The sequence below is a fragment of the Macadamia integrifolia genome, unplaced genomic scaffold, assembly GCF_013358625.1.
Source record: "Macadamia integrifolia cultivar HAES 741 unplaced genomic scaffold, SCU_Mint_v3 scaffold1681, whole genome shotgun sequence".
Lineage (NCBI taxonomy): Eukaryota > Viridiplantae > Streptophyta > Magnoliopsida > Proteales > Proteaceae > Macadamia > Macadamia integrifolia.
Window position 1 is genome coordinate 1,729 of NW_024868307.1, and position 11,152 is coordinate 12,880.

At 42.4% G+C, this 11,152-nt stretch overlaps 1 protein-coding gene across 2 annotated transcripts; it reads right to left on the reverse strand.

The window, feature by feature from the left end:
- Positions 1-268: 268 nt before the first annotated feature.
- Positions 269-6,868, reverse strand: LOC122064550 (U6 snRNA phosphodiesterase-like). 2 transcript variants are annotated; one of them, XM_042628271.1, is made up of 6 exons: positions 6,678-6,868; positions 2,980-3,063; positions 2,415-2,664; positions 2,215-2,311; positions 785-850; positions 269-680 (listed from the first exon to the last, which is right to left on the reverse strand). In XM_042628271.1, exons 1-6 carry the CDS (start codon positions 6,823-6,825, stop codon positions 483-485), a joined length of 843 nt encoding a protein of 280 aa, XP_042484205.1. In that variant the 5' UTR covers positions 6,826-6,868; the 3' UTR covers positions 269-482. The 2 variants fall into 2 exon arrangements, with proteins under 2 accessions (XP_042484205.1, XP_042484204.1); XM_042628270.1 differs by lacking the exon at positions 6,678-6,868 and adding an exon at positions 3,290-3,502.
- Between the last annotated feature and the right edge of the window lie 4,284 nt (positions 6,869-11,152).

Here is an 11,152-nt window from a genome sequence, read left to right on the forward strand (position 1 = left end):
GTTGTCACCAGGTCCTGGGATCGAATCCTGCCTTAACCTGGGGTTATGCACTAGGGATTTCCTTGTAGGGGTTGGCACTTGGCAAGTTTCACAACGATAACAGTGCAAACTGACCCAACAGGGGGCTGAGTCCCTTTCTCCATGGTGGTTATAAGCTATTCCCCAATCTATTCTATGTTCTTAAACCACTTGCAAGAATCTTGACCACCCAAAGCTTTGAAGCCCTGAGATGTTCAAAAAGTAATTTGCCAATGATGCCATTTCTTAATTTTGGAGACCATGAAGACACAAATTTATACAAGATTCAAAATGATTCTATTGCAATACAAAATATACAATACCCATCATCCTGGGGCCTCATAAAGGAAAAGCTGCTTATGTCCCCACAACCCAACCCAAAGAAAAAAACCAAAAAAACTGATTCAGCCTCTGTATAAGAGGAGAACAGAAGTCAGCAGATTATACAAAAATCAAGACAAACTTTAATCTTCAGGGATTTTACATATTTTATAGGTTCTGTTGCCTATCTTACATTTGATGCCACTAAATTTACAGGTGAAAATACGTTTCTGTGAAAACTTCCCACTGTTATTGGATCTGTTTAGTTCTTCAAACACCCGCTTGATTGACTGACTAACGTCACCCAGTGCCCATGCTAAGGATACATGAGGGCGTGGATCCTGTTGACATCAACAAAATTATGGTTCAAAATCACCATGACATATGCATGCAAGTCTTCATATATTATTCTAGAATGTCTTTGCTAAATGAGTGTGATTCTAACCTTATAAAATTCAGGGAGATTGTGTAACCTATAAATCTCATCCACAGCATGAATCTGCCTGGTAATCTGGAAGCAAATGAAAACAAGATTAATCCTACAGATATGGAGACAAAGAAACACTAAAAATTTGAAGAGTTTCTAGCAAACATGATGACAATCTATGCATATAGAGGTCTAGTTACTTGAGAAATACAAGACTCCCCTAACAAATTTCCATTGATTTCATAGATGACAAACCACATTGTGCACTCAATCAACCAAAAAGATTTAACGTCCTCAACACTGGTCATTAAACCTCCCTAAAGCATTTTGATATCACTGGCATAATGTGTCCGGAGGAAAAATTTACTCATGTTTACAATAACAAATGTCATTTACCAGTTCTAAAGTCAGACAAAGTCATCATGTAGATACAGATTTCTTAAGCTTAATTCTCTCTTCAACTCCCACTTTAAATTGCAATACTGGAACTCAGGTTCAATTCCATAGGCAGATCAATTCTTCTTTTAATTCAGTCATTTTAACGACAAACATATGAAGGATCATCTGCAGAGCTGCTGATTCAGCCATTCATGAATCAAACTTCCACAAGTATAGACTGTATAACAGGATAGCAGCATTCACAACATTGACGAACCCTATCCAAGCCTAGAAAGGGGGATTTGCAGGATGTGGCATAAACTTTCAGCTTTCCCAAAGGCAGTAAGTACAGATATTTACAGAATTGGCTAAGTCACATAATCCTGTAATACAACAACAACAACAACAACAAACATAACCTTATCCCAACTAATCCTGTAATCTGCCAATAAAAATAAGTAAACCCAAGGAGGCTCCTGTTAAAAGGATGGTAGAGGTCCACAAACTGAACTCCTAGATGATGCAAGTGATAAGATCCTCAACATTTACTAGGAGATTTCAACCACGGAAAATGCCTAAGAACAGAGACAAATAAACCATAAACTCACTAGCTGTTTGGACCAATAAAGTCATGAAGTCTGGTACACAGCAGGCCACATAGCTTCAAGTGAAATGAATTATCTCTAGATATCATCAGTAATTTAAGTACAAATCAGGTTCCAGCAATAAATTGCCAATGCATTCAAATTTAAATGAGTTACAGCCAGTATTGAATTATGCCACCAGCATAGATTTCATTTAACTAATATTCCAAAATAGATATTGTCCACCCTTTACCCTCCCTAGAGAACAGAAACTGGCCATAACATGTATGCGTGATTTATACAGTTGTTGGTAGTTTATTGATTCAAAACGTTAAAAAAAAAAACCCTAACCAGCTGCAACCAGTCCAATATCAAAGTATGAGTAGAAGTTGTACAACCAATGCCGCATTTCCAAGTAAAGACAAAAGCATGAATCAGAAACAATTACAAAGGACAGGATAGCAAAGGAGGGTAGAAAGCTCTCACCTCAGCTAAGCCTCCAGTAATAACTTCCACTGAAAGAAAGGATCGGGTACGTTCATCATTGACAAAAACGGCCCACTTACTAAAATCTATCCAATATCTGCTTTCCATTTATTTTTAGAAGTAAGCATTGTGTCATGAAAAACAAAGATATGTAATAATTAAATTCCGATGCTATTATTAGAAGGCAATATTGATTCAACCGTCTCTGAGACTGAAATTTTTGGCGAAGCATTGCCACTATTGAATCTATCTGGTGCACTCGGATTGGTACAGTTCTCCCCAAACTTATGTGAAATTCCCTTCCTAAGGCAACTTGTTCCAGATTTTGATCGTCTTCGCAAAGCACATAAAGTGGAATGTCAACATCGACAAAATTAAGGGCAGGCACAAGAGATGTGACTCTTTTCAGGAATAGGGCAATTTCTTTCCTTGCTGCAGGGGGTATGTAAACTGCATAATAGACTTAATTAATGCAGATAACAAACTCAAAAACACTTATAAAGTTTAATCAGCACTGAAATCTTGGTCAGGATGTCTAGGTAAGTCATCACCAAAATTAAAACAAATCCCAGAATGCTGTTGAAGTACTGAAATTTTGTAAGAAAACCCACATCAGAACAGTGAAAATTTTTAAGTTTTAAAACACAAATAGCTCCAATTGGAATGGAACCTTATTTGAGATTGATTGAGAAAATCAAAAGATGGGTATCAAATGTGGAAAACAAATTCTAGTAGTAAACTATAACTGGTGAAACGGGAGAGAACCTGGAATAAAGACATGTAAAGCATAATTTCCCTCAACATGTGGAAAGCTCCTAACTCGATTAACATGACCAGCTTGCAAGTAATCTGAATGAAGTTATCATCACCACGCAATGAGTCCACAATTTATACAATCATTCAAATAACGGTTGCATCTTTCCACACTGAAAGAATAGAAACTTAAAGCCATACTATCATCACTTAGGCAAAAGATCAAACAACAGAAGAGAAAATCAAAAAAACTTGAAAAATATTAATATCACGACAGATCAAAGAAAGGGGATCGACTGTAACAGCTCTAAAGGCGCATTACCAAGAGAGTTTGGTGGGGGCAAACGGTGCGATTGTTTGTTATTTGAATTATGGCGGGTGCTACAGCTACTACTGCTGCTTCTTTGAGGTGAGTCATCCAAGTTCGATTTGGACGAAGAGCCTCCGAGTCTGGCCCTTAGTGCCTCCATTCTCTCTCTCCTGTGCTTTGCTTTGCTTCGCTGACTGGTACTCTCGGAGCTTATCTGGTCTTCTCTGCAAGTTCCAAATACAAAACAACCCTTTTTCTTTCTAAATATCACAGTTTTGCCACTCTTCAATCATGACCAACTTTATATTTTGCCAATTAGATGGACATTGCTTTACCAAAAAAAAAATTAGATGACGCGATATGGGAACATCGCTCTACCGAAAGAAAATATTAGATGGGACATTCCATTATCCACAACAACCCCCACCCCTACGGCCCTACCCTCCGCATGAAGGAACTTTATCTCAATTTCAATCATTTTTTATTTGAAAATAACCAAAACACAAATTTATAAGGCTGTAAAACAAGACTATGCCCTCATTCTAGGGACCTTTTTTGGAGATTATAGGACTAACGCTAAATTTTGAGAAGGGAATTAGATGGCAATGACTTGTGATCCATCCTGCTTGAGCTTTGCATGCTCTTAGGATCCAAAATTTGTTATAATTAATCCTTTGTAAGTCCAGTTTCTTCAGTATATATATATATATATATATATAGATCCAAAATTTGTTATAGTTAATCCTTTGTAAGTCCAGTTTCTTCAGTATCTATATATATATATATATATATATAAAAGGTTGGGTGTGCCAAATCTGATTTTTAATTTATGTAATCTTTGTATTAGAGACTTCAAGGTTTTATATCAAGTTGTTATTAGGATTTAGGATTAGGGTTGTTATCCAGGTAACAATGGAAGTTGATGATTTCGAACATCACAGGACAAATATAAGGAACCCTCATCCATAAAAATAAAAAAAAATCTAAGGTACCCATTTTATGTACTTTATTTTTTTATTCAAAACATTTGTTTTCAATCAGTGCTAGAAGAGTACACAATAATTTCTATAGTACTAGTACACATGCATAGAATACACAAGATATTAGCGCATAATGGTGATCTACGATCTGTTTTACTTTGCCCAAATGTTTGCCCCCACTTGCTTGATCTCATCTACTTTTGAATTTGCGTAAAAGCTTATGGTTTCCAAACCTAAACAAAATAAATCAATGAAATTGTCTTGCCTTATGTCTTAGATCGAAGCCAAACTACGTCTTGTGTGCTTTCCTAGGAATGTTTTATTGTTCACCGAAACACATTCCCAATTCAAATGGCAGTTATAAACAAAATCGATGCTGAAAACTACGTTTCACGCCTTTTTTGAAGAGATGTCCAACTGTGTGTGATTACTATCAGTAAGACCCATTGTTCCACGTTAGACCACCTGAACACCCATAGACATTTAGAAACGCAATCCTAAAACAATGCAGAAAATAATGGAAGAATAAGAACAAACAATGCACATAAGTTTATAAGGTTCGGCAAGATTGTCTACGTCTTCGGTGAGATAAGATCCTATTTCACTATCAATGGATAATAGACTTACAACGCTTGTCATTATACCTTTCAGTATTACTTACATTACAGATAAAGAAACCATCGCTACAAATATATAGCAAAAAAATCTTAATCCGAAAAATACAAAACTGCCCTCAAATAAAAAATTTGAGCTGTGGTTACCCTTGCTATGCAGAGGGGCCTCATGCCACCTGCATCAGTACTGCTTGCATTAAACTGTGATGGATTACAAGACATCGTACACCAACAAGACCTTTGGAAGGAATCCAAATGAAAGAAAAAAAAAAAGGACCTACATGGAATGCATGCTGATTGGATGAGATGGGAAGGTCTTGTGGAGCACATGTGGGGAAGAGATATATCTCTTTCTCCTATGCCTGTCGTTGTGGGCAAGCAAGATAAACCCCAACTACGAGCCGGTCGCCCAGCCCAGGCCATGGTCACCCCCTTCATCATTAGCCACCTTCGTCAACAAAGTGAGGTGCTAATGGTGTCTTCACCAGCTTTGCCTTGCTTATGCCAAACAACTTAAAGCAACTTCTCCACAAACTTCCTTCGTGAGTGCTCTAAAATCCACCTTTGCCTACCCTTTTGATTTGCCGCTCTCTCTCTCTCTCTCTCTCTCTCTCTAGGTAGCTAGGCCCCTCCTTATTTCCCTGCATCGACCAAAAGATGAATTGTCAAAATCATCACCATTTGTAGTACCATTATCAGGTCCAAAAACAGCTAATGCCGAACGCACAGAGATTCATACGCAGACGCAACACCAGAAACAACAGAACTACTATGTAACGGAATTATGGTTGTCTTAGAGTCCATAAAACAAGAATACATGCCAAAGGGGGAGGAACGGAGGAAGAGATATTGGTAGCTTCAATAGTTCTCTCATGTGCTAGTACAAAATGGGGTATTTGATTGAATTACACTGTGAATTTTGACACATGATTAATCTAAATCATACCCTCTCTCTATCCAACAATCGTAATAGACATATCATGTCTTTTTTTTTTTCTGTAAAAATTAAAAGACATATCATATGTTCACATAGTAGAATAAATGCCTTGTGAAGTTGTGATATTTGGTAAATGTGTGATAATATAATTCACCTTAAGATTATTATATAACTTTCTTGTATTTTTCTTTTTATTTGATTTTCCTCTCATAATGACATAAATGGCCATATTAGGTTTTTTATTATTGGGTTGTGGATCACTACCAAGTCACGTGGACATTGTGCCACCATGGGGATCAACAGAGGAGGCACATAGGTTCGTTTTCCTTACTGTTTAATTATCGTAGCTTCATTCTGAGTTTATTTTATTAATATGCCTATTTGTTTTTATACATTTTCCTAGCATCTATGGAATTTTCATCTTTTCATCCTTCAATATTTTTGTTTTCTGCATATTCTGACTATGTTATGTCAGCAATATGCCTGTGAATTTTTAGTAAATTTCCAATGTTTTATTATTATTATTATTATTATTATTATTATTATTATTATTATTATTATTATTATTATTATTATTATTATTTACATTTTAGAATAGGATTCACCATGAAACTTAATAGACTTTTCAAGCTTATAATTTTTTGAGAACTTTTTTGTTTGATGTTACAAGACAGATATGTTCCCCAAGGAATTTAGGCGGTGGGAGAAAGTGTATGTCAATGCAATATTGNGAAACTTAAAGCCATACTATCATCACTTAGGCAAAAGATCAAACAACAGAAGAGAAAATCAAAAAAACTTGAAAAATATTAATATCACGACAGATCAAAGAAAGGGGATCGACTGTAACAGCTCTAAAGGCGCATTACCAAGAGAGTTTGGTGGGGGCAAACGGTGCGATTGTTTGTTATTTGAATTATGGCGGGTGCTACAACTACTACTGCTGCTTCTTTGAGGAGAGTCATCCAAGTTCGATTTGGACGAAGAGCCTCCGTGTCTGGCCCTTAGTGCCTCCATTCTCTCCCTCCTGTGCTTTGCTTCGCTTCGCTGACTGGTACCCTCGGAGCTTATCTGGTTTTCTCTGCAAGTTCCAAATACAAAACAACCCTTTTTCTTTCTAAATATCACAGTTTTGCCACTCTTCAATCATGACCAACTTTATATTATGCCAATTAGATGGACATTGCTTTACCAAAAACAAATTAGATGCCGCGATATGGGACATTGCTCTACCGAAAGAAAATATTAGATGGACATTCCATCATCCACAACAACCTCCACCCCTACGGCCCTACCCACCGCATAAAGGAACTTTGTCTCAATTTCAATCTGATACAGCCAAATTGATCTCTCGGTGGAAAAAGGACACATGTCGCCCCTAAGACACGTGTCCTCCACCAGATAAGGAGTCCAAGGACTCAATCACGCTCGATCATGTCGTTTGCATGAGGGGAATATTCTCCACAAGAAGGATGGTCGTATGGGAGAAGGACAGAGGAAAAGACAAGAAAAAACCCTAGCCCCGAAGAAGAATATAAGGAGGCCGAGAGGAAGGAAGAAGGTAAGCATTCAGACCCTCACCATTACTTCCGTACTTAAAACTGTGCGGCCAACCCTAACTTGAACGTCGGAGGACTAACCCAGGACAAAGCTCCGGGCCTCCGCCGTCTGTGCTTGTGCAGGACCAACTCGCGGGGTTTTTTGGCAGCAACAGATTGGCGTCGTCTGTGGGAACCGACGGTAATGGTGGGGAGAACCTACAACCGCAAGAGGACAAGAACGACGTCCAACATGGACATGGGGGAAGAACCTTCAGGGGAGCTTCCTCCCTTGGCGGAGATAGGACGACAAAGGGGCAATGACGACCGAGAAGTGTCTGTCAGGTACCAGCGTTCGGTTGGATATTCAGTACGTGAAGATAGTGATCATCAGCCTCCTGCAGCTCAGGAATACGTGACGAGGCAGCAATTCGAAGCCCTCCAGGACAAATATAACCGGATGGCCGAGACTATGAGGGAGGTCTCCAAAGCTGTCTCTCAGAAAATCGGCGGAGCACCCCCAGGCCCCCACGTCCAGTTTGAGAGAGCTCGAGATGAAGACCGGAGCAGTACAGGATCGACAAGGGCCGATCGTAACCCTCGAAACCAAGTGAGGGAGAGTCCCGCGCCCCGAGGCAGGACGCAACGCGTCGCCAGAGACCCACATGGGGATCCGCACCAAGGAGACAAACAGAGGCCCGAGGACTCGGGATTAAAGCGGATGATCCTAGACCTGAAGGATGAGATCAAGAAGGTGGTAGAAAATCAGACGGGAACTCGCGAGCTAGACCTCACCAATGACACGGCCCTAGCTGACGAGGTCATGAGGGACCCGCTCCCGATTGGCTTTCGCCTACCCAAGTATGACACTTATGACGGGTCTGGGGACCCCGTCAATCACCTGGAAGGCTTCAAGGTCGCCATGCAGTTCCATCGGGTCTCGAAAAACATCATGTGTCGTGCCCTTCCATTAACGTTCAGAGGAGCGGCGAGGCTATGGTACAACCGACTGCCGACAAAGTCGATCCACAGCTTCAGCGACCTGAATTACTTCTTTGTGAAGGGATTCTCTAGTAGCCAGCCCCTTCAGAAGACTACGTTGAACCTGACCAACGTCAAGCAGCAAGAAGGGGAATCGCTGCAGAACTACATGAAGCGATTCCAACAAGAGAAGATCACAATCAGAGGCCTAGACCCGAAGGAGGAGTTCACGGCCCTATTAGGAGGCGTCAAGGACAAGGAGTTGAAGAGGTCCCTAGCGAAGCATACACCTAGGAATCTGACCGAGCTGAGAGCACGATGCGATAAGTACATCCAGATGGAAGAAACCCTCCAGGCCGATGAAGAAGCCGAAAGGAAGGCGGTAAGAAAAAGGCTCTCAAGGGTTGACGATAAACCCTCCGAAGAAGGAAAAAGATGAAAGTCCGAGCGCGGTCGGGCCCCCAGTCCACCAAGGAAGTTTGAGAAGTACGCACTCCTGAACTGAAGGCGAACAGAGGTACTAATGCAGATAAAAGATTCCCCGGATGCCTGGGCCATGAAGTGGCCAGGAAAGATGGGGCGACACCCCGAGAGACGCAACGTGGACAGATATTGCCACTTCCACAAAGATTATGGCCATGATACCGAGGACTGTTGGCATCTCAAGGGGGAGATAGAAGGGATGATCCGAAGGGGATACCTAGGCCGATTTGTAGACCGGGAAAAGGAGGTGGCCCCAGACGGTAATGGCCGGAGGGATAACCGTCGGAGAGATGGCGGAGGTCGCTATGAGAGAAGGGGGCTCACCCGCAGAGGCAATCAGGAACGGCGAAGGGACCAGACACCCGAGGAAGATGAGCGTCACCCCCGAGATGAGAATAAGAGCCCAACTAGAGTTATAGCGACCATCTGTGGAGGCCCAGCCGCTAGAGAGAGTTCAGTCTCTACCAGGAAAGCGAAGGCCTACGTGAGAAGCGTACATATGGCAGAATGGCCGAACAAGAAGGCGAAGACGGGGACGGTTATCTCCTTCTTAGATGATGGTCTGGAAGGGGTACAGACTCCGCATGACTATGCCTTGGTTATCACCATGACCATAGCGAATTGCAAAGTGAAGAGGATCTTAGTGGATAACGGCAGTTCAGCTAATATCCTATTCCTTGAAGCTTTCCGGAAGATGGGCCTAGACGAGGGAAAGTTAAAGAAGGTCGAACACCCGTTGCAGGGATTCTCCGGCGTCCTAGTGAAGGTGGAAGGGTCGATTGAGTTGCCGGTAAGAGCTGGCACCGGAGATCGCCAAGCGACGGTCATGATCAACTTCCTGGTGGTGGGCATTACATCGGCATACAATGTCATACTAGGAAGGGTCGGATTGAACCTACTAAAGGCTGTCGTCTCCACTCCCCATCTCAAGATGAAATTCCCAACCAAGAATGGTGTCGGGGAGTGTCGAGGCGATCAGGAGGCATCCCGGAGGTGTTACGCCACTACCCTATGGGGAAAAGAAAAGACGGGCGAGGCACTCCCGATAGAGGATCTGCACGATGATGCCATTTATCAATGGGGGGAGCCGACCGAAGATTTGGTGCAAGTTGAAGCCGAAGAGGGGGATGACGCTCGGCAATTTCAGATTGGGGCTACCATGCCAAGGTTGCAGCAAGAAAGACTCGTCTCATTCCTACGGAACTACGTTGACTTCTTCGCCTGGTCGGCTTCGGATATGCCCGGGATAGATCGAGAGGTGATAGAACATCATCTGAATGTTAGCCCAATGAAGAAGCCGGTGCAGCAGAAGAAGAGGACTTTTGCCCCCGAAAGGCAGCAGAAAATAGAAGAGGAAGTGGAGAAGCTGCTGAAGGCCCAGTTCATCCGCGAGATCCATTACCCGGAGTGGATATCTAACGTGGTAATGGTCCCGAAGGCAAATGATAAGTGGAGGATCTGCATCGACTTCACTGACCTGAATAAGGCCTGCCCAAAGGACGCATACCCCTACCTAAGATAGACCTCCTCATCGACGCCACGGCGCGATACGAGGCGCTGAGTTTCATGGATGCATACTTGGGGTACAATCAAATCAAAATGTATGAGGCCGATGTCCCAAAAGCATCCTTCATAACCGAGGGTGGGCTGTACTGCTATGAGGTCATGCCTTTCGGGCTAAAAAACGCAGGGGCCACCTATCAAAGGTTGGTGAATAAAATTTTCAAAGGGATGATCGGCAAAACCATGGAAGTATATGTGGACGATATGCTCGTAAAAATCCTGAAGGTGGAAAGACACATCCAAGACTTGGAAGACGCGTTCGAGGTGCTGAGACGGTACGGCATGAAGCTAAACCCGGCGAAATGTGCATTTGGAGTAGCCTCGGGAAAGTTCCTTAGCTTCATCGTCTCGGAGAGAGGAATTGAAGCCAACCCAGTCAAAATACAAGCCATTTGGGACATGAGGTCACCCCAGAACGTGAAGCAAGTCCAGGAGCTAACGGGTCGAGTCGCCGCCCTCGGGCGATTTATGTCTCGGTCTACAGATAGATGCCTCCCCTTCTTCAAAGAGCTAAAAGGGACCAAAAAGTTCGAGTGGACGGAGGAGTGCGAAAAGTCTTTTGAACAATTGAAGGAGTACTTGGCCACACCCCCGTTGCTGGCGAAGCCGAACACCGGGGATACCTTGCAGCTATACCTTGCTGTATCGGCAGTGGTGGTAAGCGCTGTACTGATGAAGGAGGAAGGAAGGCAACAACGGCCAATATACTATGTCAGCCAAACCCTTCTAGATGCCGAAACAAGATACAGAAAGGCAGAGAAAGTGGCGTATGCCTTCGT

Coding starts and splice junctions, on each gene's coding strand:
- LOC122064550 (XM_042628271.1), bottom strand. CDS start 6,825: ATGGAGGCACTAAGGGCCAGACACGGAGGCTCTTCGTCCAAATCGAAC. Junction 2,312..2,414: donor AAATTTCAGTCTCAGAGACG/GTTGAATCAATA, acceptor AATGGAAAGCAG/ATATTGGATAGATTTTAGTA. Junction 681..784: donor ATCTCCCTGAATTTTATAAG/GTTAGAATCACA, acceptor TGATGTCAACAG/GATCCACGCCCTCATGTATC.